Source organism: Pipra filicauda, unplaced genomic scaffold, assembly GCF_003945595.2.
Source record: "Pipra filicauda isolate LSUMZ 115617 unplaced genomic scaffold, ASM394559v2 scaffold234_size1211729_pilon, whole genome shotgun sequence".
In the NCBI taxonomy this organism is placed as follows: Eukaryota; Metazoa; Chordata; class Aves; order Passeriformes; family Pipridae; genus Pipra; species Pipra filicauda.
In genome coordinates, this window is record NW_024104348.1 from 973438 (window position 1) to 994294 (window position 20857).

Genomic DNA, 20857 nt, shown 5'->3' on the forward strand with positions numbered 1-20857 from the left:
AAACAAAGACCAAAATGCCATCAGTTACGACCACTTGGATTTTGTCTTCAGCATCTGTAAGGGTTTTCAAGCCTTTGGACTTGTGTTAAGCTTTAGCATGTGGAACTCCTGCACACCAAGGAGCAACCACCTGAAGCTTTACATGATGTTTTGTAAGTCCTATGAGGAACAGCTGTGGGAGCTGGGGTTGTTTAGCCTGGAGAAAAGGAGTTTCAGGGGTCACCTTACCACTCTCTACAACTACCTGAGAGGAGGTTGTAGCCAGGTGTGTGTGGGGGTGACCTATTATCCCAGGCAACTAGTGATGGGACGAGAGAGCATAATCTTAAACTGTGCCAGAGGAGGTTCAAGTTAGCCATCAGGAGCAGTTTCTTCACAGAAAGGTTGTCAAGCATTGGAACTGGCTCTCCAGGAAGGTGCTGGAGTCACTGTCCCTGGAGGTGGATGTGGCACTCAGTGCTATAGTCTAGTTTGACAAGGTGGTGTTTAAAGGTTGGACTCGATGATGTCAGAGATCTTTTCCAATCATAATGACCCTGTGATAATATGACAAGTGCTGCGAATTTGCTTATGCTAGAAGGATGGTCACTTTGATCTTCCCTTCGTATTTCACATGTTCTCTGCAAACCCTGTGTGCTCCCTGTCTCCCTCTGAATTACTGCGCGTTATCTTTTCTGATTTCAGCTGATTTCCGCTGAAACGTACGTGTAACAAAACACAGGAAACAAAACCTCTAAAATTAAAAAAAAAATTCCAAGAACCGGTATGTTCGCAAGGAAAGCTGCACTTGTTAATACTCTCTGCAGACAGGACCATGCCGCGCCACTGCAACCCCCCGGCCATGATTCCACCCCTCCACCCCCCGCCCCTGAGAGGCCGCGCCCCAGCCCGCGCGCGGCAAGAGGCGGCGGGAAACCGCTCCCGGTCCGCGGGAGGTCACGTGACGGCGGGAAAGCGGGTCTCGCGCTTTGAATCGCGGGTGCCGCCGGGAAAAGGCGGGCGGGAAGGGCCTTTTTCGTCTGTTGTGAGCGGGAGGCTGCCGCCCGTGCTATCCCTCCTGAGCGAAAAGTCGGGAGGAGTGCGGGTGGGTCTTTGCCGCTGAGTGTGCCCCCGGTCTTCCCTCTTCTCCCAGGATGCTGGTGGCGTGCGGAATGCAGCGGTGTCACCAGGAAGCGCTCAAGAAGAACCGGGTGATCCTGGCGAAGCAGCTTGTGTTGCATGTACTGGTGGAGCACATGGTAGAGAAAGACATCATCACCCCGGAGATGGTGGAAATGATACAGGTACGCGGGGTGGGCTCGCCTGCGCCGTGGCCATTATTTCTGGCTAAGCTCGGTGTCGTTCTTAGGAGTGGCAGCATGAAAGAAACCTCACCTGTGTGTTACCTGCACATTTTAACGTGATTGCATTTAGGGAACGTGCAAAGCCATGTGGGGTTTGAGTGTAGCGTGCAGAAGAACTGTGAGGTGCTTTTGGCAATGTGTATTTTGTCAAAAGTTCACTGTTTGGGTGCTGATGTGCAGTTGCAGCAGGCTGCGCTTTGTGGATCGGAGTCCTTTGTTGTCTTTTTCAGCCTTTTTTTTCTCCACTCGTAGAAGCAGAAATAGTACATGTTTCCAAAAGAATACCGTGAAAGCAAGTAAATGAATACGTTGTCAACCAACTTGTTGTGGCACGTTTCACACAAAGAATTTATGCTGTATATGTGTTTTTGTAAACTGCGTGAAGAACCTTGCAGGATTTAAGGCCCACTCTCAGCTGACAAATGGGCCTGTGTTTGTAGGCCTGTGTTACTTACCCTGTGCAGAGGGTACTGTGGAGAGAAGTCATTGGAAATAGCTTGGGATTTCTTCCAGAGGGATGGTAGTGCACTGAACACCATGCAGGATGGAGATACAGGTCTTCAGAGAAAGCAGACTGGAAAGGAAATGACTGAAGTTGCACAGCAAGTGCATCTCAGGACTCAAGTAAGCAACTGAGAGAGTTTTTAGTTCCCTAGTAAAGTTGATGGTCCTGTAATAAGAACAGATTATGAACTGTTTTCAGATCATCACTGCTGACAGTGTAAACCTGAGACTGATAAGATTCTTGATAGCAATGACAAAATAACTTCCAGATTAATTTTGAGTCATTGTCAAAGATAACATGAATCACTTTGCATACTTTGGCTCAGTGTCAAAGGTGGGAGGGGAGGGTGATGCCGGAAGAGCCACAGAAGACAAAGGTGATTGAGTTGGATGAAGAGCTCATAAGGAATATGAAGAGTAAGTGAAGACTTTAAGGTGTACATTGGAGAAGAATTAATAAATAGAAGCAGCTTCCTTTGATGTCTGAAATGTGGGGAGATAGTAGGATCTGACAGGAATGAATTTAAATTGTGTCATTCACAAAGATATTAAACAGTGTGAGTTTTTTTTCCACTATATACACTTTGAATAAAGAGTAAAGAAAAAAAATTGTGTTTTCTTTGTAGTGAAGATGATGTAAATAAAATTATCTAGGTGAAGACGTAGAAGAGGGGAATTTTGAACACAGAGCAAAAACAAGGTGAAAATAAAGTGGGATAGTGGAAACAGCTGTTTTTAAGGCAAAGTCCAAAATCCACTTTTTAAATGCCTTCTTCTCAGAGCATGAGATGTTCTTCCAGAGCTCTAGGATGGACCTTCAAAATGGCAGATAAGGTAGCAAGAGCTTTGCTCTTTAAACAATTGGAACACTATACTGTAAGCAAAGACTGAGACTATGTAGATTTGGAAATCTAAATACTCTGTGTTGATCACTAGACAGTAATGAAGGGATCACTGGTTTTGACAAAGTGATAATAAATTTGTTTAGAATGTTTGTAAAATATGTATGATCTTTTCACAGATTTTGTGTTTATATTCCGGCTCAATAAGACTAATATTATGGAATGTTGACAGAAATTCAGAATTTGTTTTACAACCAGTTCCTGTTATGCAGATTATCAAACCCATCTGTGAGGGTACAGAAATAAATTAAGGATGTATTGGAAAATAAAATGAAAGAAGTGTGTCTTAGGGAAGTTTTACTTCTGAATGTTTGCTGAACATTATTTAGTGTAATCTAAATGTGGTGTTGATGTGGAAGTTAAAGAGGTACAGCCTTTTGGGTGTTTAATGAAGCATTAAGGAAGAAGTCTTCCAAAAGCTGACTGGTATATATACAAATATGATGCATACATACATATGCAGAACATGAACGTTATGGAAATTTCTTAACTTTTTAATAAAACTTAAAATCCAGTTCTTAAGGTCAGCCTGTGTTCTTAACTATGATTTATGACTTAAGAGTCACAAATTACGGAAACATTAAGTGAAGAAGATGAGTGATCCTCAGCTTGTCTCAAACAGCTGCAGGCCTACCAGAGAGAAATAAACAATTCATATATACTTTGGAAATAAGCTCTCAATTTACTTTATTAGTTAAAATAAAACTCAATGAGCTTACAGGAAGATATATGTGTATGGTTATTTTCTGTGGACTAATGGAGAAGTGTTACTGGGAGAAAGGGGAAAGTGCCTTCATACCTCTGGAAAGACACAAGTGTATGCACCTCTAGTCAACAGTGCTCTGAAAGTTGAGGATTCTGTGGGAATAGGGAAGGGTACTGGCAAGGGGACAAGGCCATTTATGAGGAGCCTGAAAGAAAGTGACTTGTTTGCTGTAGCAAATCACGACCAATTTATAGAAAGAAGTTTGATAAATAAGGGAAAGGACAGGAGAATACTGAAGTCAAGGAACACCGTTGATACAAAAATAAATGCTGTTAGTCAGGAATGAATCTAGCTCTGAAATTCTCAATAGGTTCATGAACATTGGATCAACAAGATTTTGCAGTATACTAAACTATTTTTTAAATTTTATGAAAGAAGCCAGGTGATGTGATGTCTTCTGTAGCAGAAGATATGTGCCTCAAGGCACTGTTTTCCTGTGATTGCTGTCTTGTTAAACCTTAATTCTCACCGTTTTCAATCATCTACCAAAAGGAGACATCTCAGATCTAAGTGATAATTAAAAAAAAACAAAACCAAAACTTATTTATGATATCCAGTATTTTAGTATGTGATTTTTGGTGTCTTTTAGATTTCACAGGGAAGGTTATTATTGTATAAATTATGCATTTTGTTGGCAAATGCCCTGTTAGTGTTCTAACAAATAGAACTTCTTGACAATGTTTAACAAATACATTAATTTCATGTTTGATGGTTACTTTTTCACTTAGACTAGAATATATTGCCTCATTGGTCTAAATGTTACAGTCTGTACATACCAAGTACCATTCTGGAATTGACTGTATATAGTAAGTATTTTACTTAATGTTTTCTGGAGGATTTGAGTATCTGCATGCGACCATAAACCATTGGATAGTAGTGGAATCGTATTTTGGACTCTTTGTATATTCAATGAGGAAAAATAGATACTATTCCAACGGTAACTGGAAGTAAAAGTTTGGAGAGAATCTGGTGTATTACTGTGCATGGTAATGTATGAATTGTTGGCTTGTTGTATTGTTACATACTCTCATCCTTGAGCAAATAGGAACAGAGGAGTGTGAACAAAATCAGCTAGGAAGAGTATAATAATGGATCTAGCATAGATAAGCATAGTGGTGAAATGTTTATCTGAAATTTAAAAAGTAATTGTTCTGATAATCCATTGAAAATTAATTGTGTTGCGTATTACATAGAACGTGGATTTTGTTTTCTTTTCCTCTGGGTCTAGGCGAAGTCTGGGAGCTTTGACCGAAATGTGGAATTCCTCAATTTGCTGCCCAAGAGAGGCCCTAATGCCTTCTCAGCCTTCTGTGAAGCTTTACGAGAAACCCAGCAGCAGCATCTGGAGGCAAGGATCTTGAAGACGGTGTCCGACCTGAGCCATGAGATTGCAAGGGTATAACAGTTTTTAAAAAATAAGACAGGTGGATTGCATTTCAGATTGGGTTGGGGACAAAGGACTCTGTCAAATGGGGAAAAAAACCAATTGTTTACGAAAAACAGGATGGGATTTTGTTGCAAGTTGAAGCTTGTAGAAGCCTTAGTAAAAACAGAGAGGAGGGAATTTAGGAAGAAGAGAATTTTCATTCTACCACCAATCACAAGGTCGAAGAGACCTCTGGAGGTCATCTGGCCTGACTCCCCTGCTCAAGCAGCATCACCTTCAGCAGGTTTTCCAGGGTCATGTCCAGCTGGTTTTTGAATATCCCTAAGGATGGAGACTCCGCAACCCCTCTGTGCAACCTCCTCCAGTGCTCAGGCATCCTCAGAGTAGAAAAGTGTTTGCTGATGTTCAGATGGAGCCTCCTGAGTTTCAGTTTGTGCCCATGGCCTATGGTTTTGACATGGCACCACTGAAAAGAGCCTGGCTTTGTCCTCTTTACAGCCTCCCTTCAGGTATTCATATGCATTGATTAGTTCCCTCTGAGCCTTTTTTTCTTAAAGCTGAGCAGTCCCAGCTGCCTCAGCCTCTCCCCATATGTGAGGTGCTCCAGTCCCTTCATGTTTGTGGCCTGTTGTTGGCCTCTCTCCAGTATGTTCGTGTCTCTTGTATAGAGGAGTCCAGAACTGGACACAGCACTCCAGATAAAGGCTTGCCAGGGCTGAGCAGAGGGGAAGGATCACCTCCCTTCGTCTGTGCTGCTGGCAACACTCCTCCTAATGCAGCCCAGGGTACTATTTGTCTTTGTGCCAAGCGTACGTTGCTGGTTCCCGTTTGACATGTCCTTTACTGCCAAGCTGCTTCCCAGTTGGATGGTCCCCAACATATATTGATGCATGGGATGGCTCCTCCCCAGGTGCAGGGCTTTGAACATCTCTTTCTGAACTGTACAGTGTTCCTGGGTGTTCTTGCATCCAGCATGTTGTTAATGGATATCATCATTAATCCAAAAGCTGCAAAGAAAATATTTTCTCCAAATTTTTTTGATTTAACATTCAGTGGTTCTCTGAGTAGGAAGCTACTGAAAGCTAGTCTTGTCTGTTGAGGAAAGAGATACTTTTATTTCTTTCTTTTGGTGTTTTTATTTTCACTTTTTCACTATCTGTAGTTGTTAGCATTGAACTAAAGGAAGAATTTTGCAGATTCCATATTCTTAGTGCATTGGCAAGGATGGAAACTCTCATTAAGCATATATTCTACAAAGGAATGGAGACAAGACACTTTTGAACAGAGATGTTCCCTTATTAAAATATAGGATTTATTAGATTATGCTCTTCTGGGTTTTTTTTGTTTTCAATTGTGCTTTACTATTCAAACAACGAAATCTTGACAACAGACAAAAATATAGGAATCACTGGACAAATTTTTGGCCAAAACAAGGAGGATATGATGACCTCAGTGTAAGGTTTCCAGACTGAGAATTTGGGTAGAAGTAGAGATGAGCAAAGAAAGGAAGGAGTTTTATCTTGAGAGAAAATGCTGGTGCCTTGTCATGATATTTTGTTTGGATGTGAACCGTAATATTATTTTCAAGTCATTTTTATGTGTAGATAAATGCATGTATCTTTTTTCCATGATAACTTAAGGCTTGTACCATAGATGAAAACAATAGCTGTTTTATGCTACTTTTTTTATGTATTGGATGTCTTGTAGCTTGAGCACTGTCATGGATCAGATCTTCCATTCCCTGTCAGTGAGTCCTGTAATTCAAAGAGACCACGCTGGATTGGTGAGTTGTGTGTGACTTTGTGGGTACTTGATTTGATATCTATTTGACTGCTTCTACTTTCTTAATAGTCTCTTAATTCAATTCTAGAAACAAGCTTGCCACCACTTTGCTCATCCCAGGAATACAAACTTGACAGATAAAGAGAGTGATTTAGGCTAGAAAATGGAAGTGAAATAGTATATTGGAAGAGAGAACCAAATTAGTTTCGTCAGCTTCATTTACTCCTACAGGAAATTTTGTTGCTTAAAACAGTACACGTCAGTAAAATTTTAGATTTTTCAAAGACTTCCTTCTTTGTTTAAGATTTGTAATGGAGTTTCACTGAACTAGAGCTGTGACAAGACACTGATTTTGGGCAGTATGCCTTAACTTTAACTTATTACTTGGAAAAAGCAGTCTAAGTATAAGGCCTTATGTGTTACATGAGCGCAACTTGGTTTTCTGTAGCTTCTGTCGAGTGCAGCAAATCAGCTTTTTTTTAACATGCATTTGTGACTTAGACCAGGGAACTGTTCTAATAAATAGTTGTTGGAATGAATCTCCTTGCTAGTATTTATGTTGCTTGTGATAAAGTCTGGAGTATTCATTTTCCCTAACTATTTTTTGGAGACTTTTTTGGGTTGTTTTTTTTTTTTATTTATGTGCAACGGTTTTAGGGTTTGATTGTTTTGATTTTTTTAGAGCATATATTCCTCCATCCAGGAGAGCCACGCCTCAAAAGGCTGAAAAAGAATTTCAAAGGAGATCGTGAATGTCATTAGCTCAGTTTCTTCGGTACAGAGGAGTGTTTGCCTGCAAATGGCAAATAGTTGATTATCATTCCCCTCATCTGCTCTTATCCAGAGAGAAGTGTTGCAGCAGATAAAAAAAAAAAAAGGGCGTTACACTTTGTGAAAGTTGGAAACTTCTCATTTGATCACTTATGCATGTGTTCAGCATGGAAAGCCTTTTATGAAAGGAAAAACAGTATTTTGTTTTAATTTTTCTAGCAACATTTTGTCAGCCAAACTGTGAAAGGAATAACATACTGTGCAAAATGACAGCACAAGGCTCTAATTTTAGATGAGAATGGTGTTTTCATTCTGTAGACCCAAATTCACTAGGCCTTAGATAAGTCTAGCCCACATACAAGCCAAAAAACAAGTCACCAATTAAAATAATAAAAAAAATACCCTTACAGTATGTTTTTCCTGCTGTGTTTCATTTTGTGTCTGTAATCCCTGATCAAACAAAATTTTTAGGGGTGAGAATAGTATAATACAGAAATATGCCTAAGAGAATGTAGTTCAGAATTTGCAAGTTACTTCCTTAATGCAGAGACTTTCTGGTTGAAATTTATTATTATTGATATGTTTGCCTTACACAGGACCAATGGAAGTTTCCTTGGATAATGGAGATGGTCACTCAATTCCTCCAGTGAAATATTGCACTCCTGAATTTTATCGTGATCATCAGCACTCGGTAAGTCATTAACAGAGAAATTCTTAAGATGTGAAAGTTGTGAGGTGTTTGGTCTATCAGCTGAACACCTGCTACTTAAAATTTTTGAGTTGAAACGCTTCACTGGGATGCAGATCAGTGCTGTGCTATTTGTGTAACTGAAAGGTGTTACCAGTTGTGATCCATTTGATGTAGTTCTCATTTACAGGTGTCAAGAAATTGAAGTTCTGTAACTCTATACAAATTTCTGCCTCTATTTTTCATTCATGAAGAGCTTGGTGAAATGCCTTTTGTTCTGTTGCTCTGTGTAAGCTGTCAGTACTATTGCCTCAAATTTATCTGTCTGTGTCCTCATCTTCTGTATGATGACACACCCTGTAAATGACCATAAGGTCATTTCAATTAGTAATCACAGGCTTGGCTGTTTCAATTGCCAGCTCTACCTGAAAGAGTCCTTAGGCTTAAGAACCAGGTCAGGATTCTGTGCTGGGTAGTACTAGGTAGAACATCCTGAATTTCTAATCTTCTGCTGCAGTGTTTGAAGTTATGTAGGTAGTCTAATCACTTTTTGTTTATTCTGTTTATAAAGCATGGGTTGTGGTGGGGTGGGCTTAAGGAATAAAATTATTTTGTATAATGGGGCAAATGCTTCATTAGGGTTACACAGTGTGCTAACAACACTTCTGTCAGAGGCTCTTTGTATAGCAAAACAGAGGTTTTTTTTCTTTGTGTGTTTGTTTTTGTTTGGTTGTTTGATCATGGGTTTTTTGGGGTGTTTTTGAAACTGTCTGTTGAGGTGACCTGATTAATAAGCAGTACCAGTGTGAACTTGACTGGCTCCTTTTACATCTATGCCTGGATACACCTTATTTGATATTCTCCTTTGGTATTAAATTTTACTTCCAATTTACAGGAGTATTAGTAACTGAATTACTATTGATTTGTTGTTGTTAGATTGGTAGGGACAAAGGGAAAGTTAGTTCGAAGATAATCCTCTTAAATTAGTTCTTTTCCTGTTAAGCTTTTTTGCCAGTCACATAATTTTCAAGATCAATGCCTGACAGTCTCTTGCTGTTACAATTGCACTCACATGCTATTTTACATCTCTGTCTGCTCCCAACAGCAATTAAGAAATACTAGCTAAATGTTATGAAGTATTCTTCTAGTACCATTGATGGGGATGGTGGAAATATGTGGGGCCCTGCAGGGGTGAGGGTGAGGAAAGGGGAAAAAAGTTAGCAAGAGCTAATTTGCAGTTTGAAATGAATAAACTGTGTTTCTTTTAAAATGAGAAATAAGCCAGTCCAACAGTAATAGCATCATAGGCTTATCAGTTGTGGAAGCTTGCAAATACAGGAATATGATATCAAGTTGGTATGTAGGGGTTGCTGTTCTACTTTAACACACTGTTATTTCTTTGTGTAGTTTAAATTTATCTATTTTAAATCTTCTTCTCAGGCATACAAGGTGGTATCAGAGCCCCGGGGCTTAGCACTTATTCTCAGCAATGTCAGCTTCAGCTGTGAGAAGGACTTGGAGTATCGCAAAGGGGGAGACGTGGACTGTGCTTCCCTGGAGATGCTTTTCAAGCACCTTGGATATCGAGTGACTGTTCTTCCTAATCGAACTGCACAGGTAAGGAGGTGGATCCCAGTACTTCACAACTGGTATGAAGGAGAGTTTGTTACATAATCATCATAAGATGTTCCCTTTGGTGTGTAACTAAGCTTTGAACAGGAAGGTGTGAATTATAACTTGTGAATAGAAAATAAGGCTAAATGGGATAATGTCTGCTCACATACTGATCAATATGAGGAAGCTTGGAAGGTAGAGCTCTTACGATGGAAAGCAGTATTACAAAGGACCATAAGAGGTACTACTGCAGTCTGACTCTAGTACAAGGTGCAAGAATTTCTAGACCACACCTTGCATGTGTTTTTAAAACACAAATGAATAAAGTGTACACTTTAGATAGACTTTTACAGTGTTCTACTGCCCTAAAAATTAAACTTTGCAAATACTTGATGTAGTATTTGCAAGTGTGATGTTTTCATGTCCTTTCATTGATGAAGTCAATTGTCATCCTATTTATCAGTCTTCCAGTATCTGTGCAGTTAAGTTCTACTTTTTCCATCTTTGCTTTGCTAAAGAAGAGGCTGTGTTTCACTTAGGAAAGTTAGTAGTGTTCTGTGACTAACTTAATCAAGCCACTATCCCTGGGAATGCAACTGCTGCCTTTTCCAGCTTCATTTGTTCTTATTTCTTTTAAATCCCTGTGAACCCAGGTGGTACAAAACCTGTTAAAGAGTGTTTTACTCAAGAAAGCAGCTTTTACAACATTATAATAATACTTTTGCACCTGCCATGTTGTCAGAGTTTGTAAAGTTTTTCAGTTTAAATTGTTTATTGACCACTAGTGTTTGAATGCCTGAAGTCCCAGAGTATATATCAGTTAAGTTGCTCCAATATACCAGTCAGACTCAAGTGTCAGTGTAAAACCTTTGTAAAATACCAGTTAGTTTCTTCTGTGTTGAATCCACATGTACCAACTCAGGTACTTGCTGCATCCCCCTATTGGCCAAGTGATTCTTACTTCACAATGTCATACTTAGAACTGAATATTACATAAAAGAACAAGAACATTTTGCTGGGTTTGGGTGGTTTTTTAAAATAAAACACATCTTTTTACTATAAACTTGTTCTACGTAGGTGTTTGTTTTTTTTTTTTTGTAAGAGGAGGGAGCGGTTATGTTTTTCCATGAATATTGGCTTGCATTCCCTGTGCAAGTCTGGAAAGGATTAAACAGGTTTTTTTATTCTGTTCCAGGAGATGCAGAATGCATTGGAGAGATTCTCCAAGCTGCCAGATCATCAGTACGTGGATTCCTGCATTGTAGCTTTGCTTTCCCATGGTGTAGAGGGTGCAGTTTATGGTAGTGATGGCAAGCTACTACAGGTAAATTGCTGTATCCCGATGTGGTGTTGTAGGTTGTCTCTAGGAAAGTACCAAGAAAGAGGGGGGAAAAGTTTTAAAAAAATGAAGTGATGGGAGACTGAGGATTCACATTTTTTTTAAATGGAAAAAATAAGGGCTTGTGGGAAGAAAAGGGCAGGAGTCTGTGAGTGGTCTGGAAGATAAAGACTGGCGAGTAGGGGGAAATTATTTCATTCTCTCTTTCTGTACAAGTACTAGGTAGAGTGCAAGAACTCAAACTAGCATTGGCTGGGGTAAAGGGTGGGGAAGGGGTGTGTTTGTCATGTGCTGAGTTTGGAGATAAAGGAGAAAATACCAAGACTGATGAGGTAATAACCAAAATACAGGGAAGCAAGGTGAGGCTGGGTTTGGCTTACAGAAGGCTACAGTGAAGAATATTTGTCTTCTTTCTTCTCTCAGTTGCAGGAGGTTTTCCGGCTCTTTGATAACGCAAACTGTCCAAATCTCCAGAATAAACCTAAAATGTTCTTTATTCAAGCCTGCCGGGGAGGTGAGTGCCCAAATGCTAAAAGTACTTGGCATGCCATTAAGGCTCGTTTTGCACACATGCACACCCTCACATTCAACTTGCTGTCATCTCTCCTGTTTGCTTCTCTCAGGTGTAAGTGGGACCCATATTCACCTCCCTCTGCCCTGCTGCTGCCACTGCATCTGTTGCTCTGTAAGTGTCTTTTGCTCTGCATGAGGTGTGTGCATTGACTTGCAGACCTCAGAGCACCTTAGTGACATAAAGCTCTGTCATACCCCACTCATACATTGAGGCTTTCTCGTACTGTGCCTGCATTAAGGGGAGTGGGGCATACGGTGCACGAATTGCAGCACAGCATGGAGAGGTACACTGGCACTGGAGTCTTGTCTGAGATCGTGTCTTTCTCTTCATCCTCGATGTGTTGCGTCTCTTGTGGTTGTCTCTTGAACTGTCAAAGTTGGTTCCAAGTATTTTTGGGGGTGTGTCTTTTTTTTTTACTTTACCCTAGCCTGTTTTCAACCTCAAAATGGCCATTCTTTCTACCCTATTCCTCATACTGTTAGAGAATTCTTATGTGCTAATGTACAGAACTCTTTCCTTGATTCTCATACACCTGTTCTTTTTCTATGCTTTGTGGTTTTTGTCTTTTTTTTTAATTCTGCTATTCCTTTTCCTTCTTTTTGTAACTAAACACATATCTGTAACTAACCACCTTTTAGATCTGCTAATGACTGAATTTTTCCATCAAGTGTTTGGACTTTCTAAGATCGCTGTGAAATTGCAGATACTCCAAAGTGAAGTTCTGTCTTATGGTTTTGTTTTTTCCCCTTGTGATAGAGATTCTAGTGTATATGCTCTTTCCCCTGCTTTTCCCTTGTTCCTTGCAATTGTCCTTTTCTTTTTATTTTTCTCAGGCTTTATAGTTTGTCCTCTAGCCGAGAGGACAGTTCATTCACCTGTTATCTAACCTTGTTTAATCCCAATGCAGGGAAAAACCTAAAGTCTACGTGAAGTATTTTGGCAATCAGAAACATTCCAATCCCTCTAAGTATTTGGAAATATTGTAACATGCATGTTTACAATATGTAATGAATGTGATTGCTTTCCTTATGTTATTGAACGTTTAGATACTCTTGAGCAAATGTGAATGCGCAGACTCAGTGTGGAAATAAATGTAATGAAATAATTGGTAATTAGGTTTATTTGACTGTAATGTTACCATAACAAGTCTGTTAAGACTAACAAATCAAGCTTGGCCTTTTTATTCCCAAAAAAGTTGCAGTTAAGAAAGAGTAGTAAAGTTTGCTACACACAATACTGGGATACTCTGAAAGACAAAGGACTGAGACTTGAACAACTGAAAGGGAAAACTCTTTCCTCGATTAAAAAAAAAAAAAGGCAAAACCCTGCCCTTTCTAATCTCTTTTAAACCTTGATTAATAGTTGGAGGGGAAAGCCAGTTACGAAGTAATTAATTGTCAACAAAAATGTGTACCCTTTCATGTTAGCATTCAAAGGTTAGACTAGCCAATACAATTTTTTTTCAAAACCAGCATTTAAAAGACTGTATAAATAGTATGGAAACTTTAGAATAGTAGTAAATCTATCAATGCCGTGCAAGTTAGCTGGAGCTATTTGAAACAAAATGAGAAATACACAGGTTATTCTTCTTCCCTAATGTTACGTAGTAAGCCTGCTCTATGTTCTATTAATGGCACATTAAAAAATGTAGCTAAAGATTCAGTAAAGTGTTAATTTCCAAAGAGCCTTTGGCAGGAGTCTACTAAAGAACTGAAGTAGTCCACCTACAGTCATGGATCAAAAAACAGTGGCTACAGAAAACAATGGGAAAGGTTTCAGTATGACATAATGTAACTCTGAAACTGCTTTATATCTATGTTTAGTGTAGTAGTTGATCCAGAAGAGTAAAGAACTGTGCTAAGTAATGACAAATGGGTAGTTAGCAGTTATTTAAATCAGTTGGCGAAATACCTATCTGGCAGCTTCAGTAAAATGTGAACAGACTAGATCAATCTGTGTGGCTGTTATTGCTGATATAAATTAGAGGTTAAGTGTGCAGAGGGTTAGTGTTTTACAGGTTTTAGTTATGTTGGTAAGTTGACTTGAGTGGTGTTTGAAGACAAATGCACAAGGAAGATGTGTAATTCTGAAGCTTTAATAAAAAAAGTTTTGACTTTTTACATAATGGGATGATGGCAGTGTGAATAATGTATCTTGACTGTAAAATTACCTGAGTCTTATCTGAAATAACAAACACCATAAACAGTACACTGAATTGTTAAGAAGATAAAGAACTGAAGGGATTTGGAAAACTGTGATAAAAGACATGAAAAAAGTGTGGTTATAAATGGAAAAATTTGCATTGCTGCCTTAAAGAGATGAGGAAGAAACTTAATGGAAGTCATTTTAGCTATGGAGCATTATTCTAGGCTGTATCTAACCTGTCAGACAATCACAACCCTCCCACTACTGCTTTCACTTTAGAGGAAAAGAACAATGTTGCTGACTTATGAACTGACCATTTCCTGTGCATAATTATGAGATACCCACTAGCGCCACTGCCTATAAAAGGGTTAGAAGTCCAAATGTACTTTGAAGGCTTGAGCTGGCATCAAAAACTAAGAACCATCTAACAGGAAGGCCTTTGAAGTGGACACTTTCATCTCCTAAGACTAGTCTGACCCATGCTGTTAGGAAGAAAGTAGAATAATAGATTCTCATCTTAAAAGTAAAGGGGGGGAGAAGGCAAAATTATATAAAAATGTAGCTTTAATTTTCTTACAACATATCTGAACTATCAAAGTTATCACCACTAAGCAATTAATCTAGATTATAATGGAAACTCTGCATCATGTAAAAAAAACAATTAAGAATATCTATACTTTTATAGTACATACTAATAAATCTTAGAAAAGGCATCAAATACTCTCTCAAGATGTTAAACTAATCTCCATGTACTGGAGTTCTCATGTTTGGGCTCAGGTTATTTTGCATTCTACTGCTGCACAATTTATGCTTTTGATTAATACAAGCAGTATTGCAGTCAGGTTTTAGAACTAGGTGAGATACTTGGTCCATATTTTCTATATAGCTTGGAGGTAGACCTGAGCAACTAAAATTATAGCTCTTGTTTGAGTTCTGCAGTAAATAGGTCTTTAGCACTGCAAACTGCACTAGACGTTTTTGGATATTTTTCAGGTAGGTACAAGTGGAAAATCAAAACTTTATGGCTAGGCATCAAATCCTTCCATGCATGGTGGAGAACTGTCAGAAACTTCTCTTCTTTCATGGTTATCCCATGAACTGCATAGGAAGAGGGAGGAGCAGACATCAGCATGCAGACCAAGTCAGGTTAAGCTGAACAGTTGTTGTTATCTGCCTTAGTTTGTGCAGAAGGACTTTCAGATGAGTTTTTAAAACAGCTGAAGAAGCTTAAAGGTCATGCAAAAGCTTTCTGCTTGACAGCGGTTGTGGCATTGCTGACCAGAGCCCAAAAGTAAGGAAGTACAGGAAAACTACACCCAGTAATTCTGGATAATTTCTTCTCCCCCCCCCGCCCCTCCTTGTTTACTGCCACCACAGATAAGTTCGACCAGGGAGTGGATCAGAGAGATGGGAAAGAACGGTCAGATTCCTCAGGCTGTGAGGAAAGTGATGCAAACAAGGAAGAAAGTCTCAAGCTGCGTCTGCCTACATGCTCGGATATGATCTGTGGATATGCTTGTCTGAAAGGTACTGGGTAGAGGCCCTAATTGTTTCTGCATAAAGAGGTTTTATGTGTCTGTGTTCCCCAAAAACTTCATCACAGACACTTTCCTTTCAGGCACTGTGGCCATTCGAAACACCAAGCATGGATCCTGGTATATCGAAGCTCTCACCTCTGTGTTTGCAGAGGACTCCCGAGACACTCACGTGGCTGACATGTTGGTGAAGGTAAGCAGGAGTGTATTCACCCTCCCACTTTTACCTGGTTTTTGAAGAACCTTTCAGTGCTTCAAAATGCTAGGATTAGTCAACTGTTAAAGCAATTGTTCTTGCCTTGTTTGTAGCAAAATTACTATTTCTTTCCCAGTTCATATTTATTCATTTATTTATATGCAGTTCCATAGCAGTTTAACCAAAGTAAAAATGCTGTTTCTTGCACTGCTTTTGTTTCACTTGTGTGGTCACATGATGAACTTGCAAGAAGAATTACTCTTTCTTGCCAGGAATTACTTTTCTTCTATAGAAATAACTTTCTTTTTCAGGTGAATTCGTTCCCTGAACAGGCACACCACATAGCTGTAAAAGCTCTAGTACTCACATAAGGTAAAGATTGAGAAAATCGGGGAAGAAGGAGTGAAGAAAGCAGTGTGATCACAGCAACTTGAGCTGCTGTGGAACTGCACCCTAGTTCTTTCTCCTTCTTAGTTTAGAGAGGCAATACAAAGAGGACTACTTAATATGTTAAACAGAATAATCTATGAGTACAGAAAACAATGACATTTTTCTTCCATCTTAATCCTTCCAGTCATTTTATTTTTTTTTTATTTTTTTTAATATCACATCTAGGTGAATAGGCAAATCAAGCAACGAGAGGCTTATGCCCCAGACACAGAATTTCACCGCTGCAAGGAAATGTCAGAATATTCTAGCACACTCTGTCGGGATCTTTACCTGTTTCCTGGCTATCTACCAGGAAAATAACCTTCTGTATTTGAAGAGGGATACTGCCAAACCTGAACTTTGACTATGGATGTCTGCGTTTTTATTCTTATTGACTGTGACATCAGATGTGCAAGCAAGGAATGCTTCTTCATCTGACCAGTCCAATTCTTGCTTGATGTGTTTTTCTAAAATATTCTGGCAACTCTCTTTGTAATCTGATTCAGTTCAGGGTTTAAAATTCTAATATCCTGATTTGCTTTGTATGTATAGAAATTGATGGAAAGAGGATCAGCACTAGAATTTGGAAGACATGGGAACATCCTTTGGAAGGAGATGTGAGGACATTTATAAACAAAGTGAAAGTGAAAATGGACTATTAGTACAACTTTAAAAAAAAGTTAAGCCTTTCTGAAAGGAAAATTAATCATAAAATGCTACTTATCTTATGCTTGTATTTTAAAAATTTTAAATACTTTCTGTGTGGTTCTTCATACAGGACAGTTTACTACTGTGTATATTAGAAAAAGAGCTCCCTTGTAAAGGAGAATCCTCCCCCTCTTTAAAATGAAAGGTTATGTTCTCAGTATTCAGCACTTTCCTACCCATTGTGATCACTTAAAAGTCTATTTTTCTACATTCTTTCTATAGTGAAGTTATCAAGAGAGTTACAAGACATCCCAGATTATCAGCAAAACAAATAGAGACCTAGACAAGTCTGCAGAAACTGCCCCAGAAATAGGTTTAAATCTATAAATTGTAGATTAGTCCCCCATAGTCACAAGAATGAACAATTGCATGGAATATTTCAGGAATTTGTTTGCCATACTAGTTATGTGTCATGACTGACAGCATTCAGTCTACCAACTTCTCAGGAGTCTGTAAATTGCACTGTACAACTGAAGCCCTGGAACCCTACAGCTTGAACAAAAGGATCGCTTGGGTTTTTTTTAATTAACAAAAATATTCAAGGCAGCTCTTTACAGTCTAAGTATGTTACTTAGATTATTTATCATTGCAGTTTGTTTCCTTTTAAATGAAAGGGAAGAGTTTCACATTATTACCCTATTATGAGTTTTCTTTCTTCAGCCATGGTCATTGGAAAGCATAATCTACCACTTCTTTTGAAAATTTCCTTCACAGTCTCTTCAAGCTGTAACTTGTCTCTTGCTGTGTCCAATTGCAGTTACTCCCATTTGATGTGATGTGGGAGAAGGGCATTTTTCTGGTTTTGTGGTAGAGCCTAAATCCTGGGATACTGGATTACATATGGACTACAGGCTGTTCACTTGAGTCTCAGTCTTCTTCATTTTGTAGTAGTAAGCTGGCATAGTTCCTGACTTACTCCTTTTCTAATGTAAGTATGGCTTTTAAAATATTTTTTTTCAGGATAGAATTATGAATAGGAAGCACAAAGGGATATGAAGGGAGGCTGGAAAAGTAGGCATATGCTTTTTTATTATTCTGCCTAGGAAAATGAAGGCTGAGTTTCCTCCAGTTGACAAAGGTGCATCATTAACATTTATCTTGCATTTATCTTACACACAATGTGATAAACGGAACAAGAATCATACTTGCCAATTGGTGCCTTACTCTGAAGTTTAAAGGCTGTTGTACCTTCCTGGAGTATAAACAGTCTTCCTGAGTGCTCCCTCTATGAAATGGTGCAATATTTTACAGATAGGTATATTGATGAAGAGTCCACTCTGATGGATTAAATTTCTGTAGGATTGCATCAAGTTGTATTGTCACTGCCACTTTTGTATGTTCTTTTTGTATACTTGTATTTTACTGCCTTGAAGCATTAAAATAAAGAATTCTTGTTTGATTAATCTGTGCAGTATCTTCCATTTGGAGAGTCAGACCTCTGTGCAGAAATGGAGGTTCTATATGAAAACAATTTCACGTAATTTCTTGAGATAGTACATCCCAGAGGCACTTTTGAACTCTTAGGCCTGCTACTTGCTAGCTGCAGCCAGTGTGAGTTGCTTTGAAATTTTGATAACACCTGAGCTAAACAAAGGCTAATACATTAATAAAGACATATGAGGCAGAACCACCAGGTAGGAGGCTGATGATGTGCTTCAGCACATCAGAAAACTTTGGGCTTGGTGTTCTTGCCAAAATGAATGGCTCCTGAAAAAAAGGAGTCTTGGAAAGAGGAAGAGCCCAAACAGAAGGTGAAGACACCAGCTGGAGGAAAAATCCTGGAAGTGGAATATCCAAGGAATCAGAGAGCTGCATGGGAACAAATGCCAGGGGATGCCCAGAGGCCTTGATGTGTTATGCCAAAGACTTGTAACTTGGAGCAACTGTACAGCACAGAACCAACAGAACTTTCTGTTCCACCTTCACAAACAAGCAATGAAAGCCAATGAGTGTGAAATAAGAAGGTAAAAGCTCTGTTTTCATTAGTTCTAAAATAATCCCCAGTATCCAGACCCACTAGAGGTTACCATTTACCTTGTCATTTGTTACACCTAGAAGTGTCAGTGTTCTGTTTTTAGTGAAGGAGTACATTGGTTTTGTTAATACTACTGAATTCTGATACAGGAAATCTAGTAGTAATATTAGCACTGGAATTACCAACATCTACTTGTGGAGAAAGTGTTTCTAGTAGTCCAGAAGTCGTAGTAAACAAGATGTTTGTATTTTCACAGAAGTAAGTTTTGAGCTACTAGTATAGTATAAGGAATTAGTTTTAATAGTTGGGATAGCTGACAAATGTTAACAGCTTCACATTTTGTCTTGAAACCTAAAGAATAAGGTCAAAGATTTTGTTTTATGGGATGGGGAGTGAAAACAGTGAATCCAATGATGACAAAGTATTTTAAAAATCTTAAATTGTATGAAAATATTTATTAATTATTTATAAATTGTACATTTATTTAAAATTCAGTATAATCAATGAAATTGTAATTCTAAACTGATTTTGTTTCCATATTTACCATTATTAAAAGTAATAGGTACTCAAAGGATCCGACTTTATAAAAATAGTCATTGGTCCCCTTAAAAATTAGGATGTACAGAATGGTACTGAAAGAGGGCATGCTTTCCAAAACATGAAAAGATTTGGGTAACATCTTATAAATGAAATTTATGCAAAGCTGAGACTCCTAACATACACAGTACCTGTGTTGTGCAAAGTGTTCTTACCCTTCAGGGTATGAGAATTCTTCACTATATCACAACACTAAATTATTAAGTTAGGAGAAGGAAATGCAAGAAAAGATACTGTTATGTAATAGATGATGTCATCAGCATATGCATACAGAAAACAGTTTCTTTAAAAGGAAGGGAATGAAACAAGGATCTCCAGAGAAGTTACAACCAGTCATTGTCACAGGATCAGCAGCCTTGGTGAGTCTGTTTAACTAAGAGTGAGCTATGTCCTACTCAGTGCAATTTGGCCTGGTGTTGCTGCTTTTGCTGGTCCTACACACAGAATTCTCTCTTGTGAAGGTATTCTTTTGTTTCCATTCATCTTCATTTGGTACCTTGGTTTATGGTAAGTATTATGTATAACTTGGTCTTTAGTCTGTGTTTTTGCATAAACTGTTCCACCTGCATGCACAAATTCTTAAGATGACATCTGTGTAATTCATTACCTCTTTGAAAGAGCTCACAGTTGGACTCATTTCTCTAACTTAGAAACTGTAATTGCTATGGTTCAGGCCATTTTTTTTTTAATTCTAATTTTCTTTGTCACTCCTAAAGGTTTTGATTTGCAGCTGCAAAATAAAGATGAACAGTTACACCTCCCATAGAAATCGTGTTTTGACAAAGGTAAGCATCATGCTGTATTAAGAAAATACTTAGATTTGAATTTGTTATGCTCAGTTTGTAAAGAAAAAACACAAACTAGCTAGCTGTCAGTCACTTGTAAAGTGACTTAGGGTGAGAAGAAAAGGTCACACTGAGCACAGGCTTAAATTTTCTAAATCAATTTACACAGAAAAAGCAGTTAAGGAATGTTACAAACTGCCACTGCCTCTTGCATCTCTGGCTTGGGCATTCCTCCTGCCCAGCCCAGAAACCCTGGGCTTCATGCCCCAGCAGGTGCATTCAGGACGTGTCCTGGTCCCATCCTAGAGGCTGGAGCGTACCCTTGTGCACTCCTGTTGCTAAGACCACAGGCCTGGGCTACCTACAGCCCTGGTCTGACCCAGTTAGTAGTGCCAGGTCTCCTCACACAGGTCTGACCTGTAGCTAACACTCTGGGCACCCCTTGAGATGATCCAGAGAGCTGTGGCCGCTCCAGCTGCTGATGCTGAGACCCCACTTGCTTCAGCTCCTGTCCCCAGAACCCCAACACCCCTGGTCTGACTGCAGTTGCTGACCCCAAATTCACTCATGCCAGTCTTGCCAGCTGCTGGCATCTCAAACTTACAGCATCATATGCATGGGATAATGAGATTTCATGGAAAGATAATGAAGAAGGCATTTGATAAGAAGATAGGACAGACATTGACCAGCTTTGGTTTTCACGAAACCTGTCCCTTTCCATCTGTTCCCCTTTTTGTTCCTCCCCAAGCCTTTTCCTTATCAAGTTCTGCACAGTCCCGCAGACTTAGTTCAAATCCTTATGTTCCTCTTGTTTCCC

At 39.0% G+C, this 20857-nt stretch overlaps 1 protein-coding gene across 1 annotated transcript; it reads left to right on the plus strand.

The window, feature by feature from the left end:
• The first annotated feature begins 134 nt into the window (after nt 1-134).
• On the plus strand, nt 135-18086 carry CASP2 (caspase 2). Its single transcript, XM_027722156.2, has 11 exons — nt 135-152; nt 1133-1283; nt 4744-4911; nt 6610-6685; nt 8052-8146; nt 9584-9760; nt 10953-11081; nt 11520-11610; nt 15193-15342; nt 15434-15543; nt 16162-18086. The coding sequence occupies exons 2-11, from the start codon at nt 1134-1136 to the stop codon at nt 16294-16296; spliced, it is 1281 nt and encodes a 426-aa protein (XP_027577957.1). The 5' UTR covers nt 135-152; nt 1133; the 3' UTR covers nt 16297-18086.
• The last annotated feature ends 2771 nt before the right edge of the window (nt 18087-20857 follow it).

Excerpts from the sequence above, each read along its gene's own strand:
- CASP2 (XM_027722156.2), top strand. The coding sequence starts at position 1,134 with ATGCTGGTGGCGTGCGGAATGCAGCGGTGTCACCAGGAAGCGCTCAAG. Across the intron at positions 15,343-15,433 it reads TGGATATGCTTGTCTGAAAG|GCACTGTGGCCATTCGAAAC; the intron begins GTACTGGGTAGA and ends CTTTCCTTTCAG. Across the intron at positions 15,544-16,161 it reads TGGCTGACATGTTGGTGAAG|GTGAATAGGCAAATCAAGCA; the intron begins GTAAGCAGGAGT and ends TATCACATCTAG.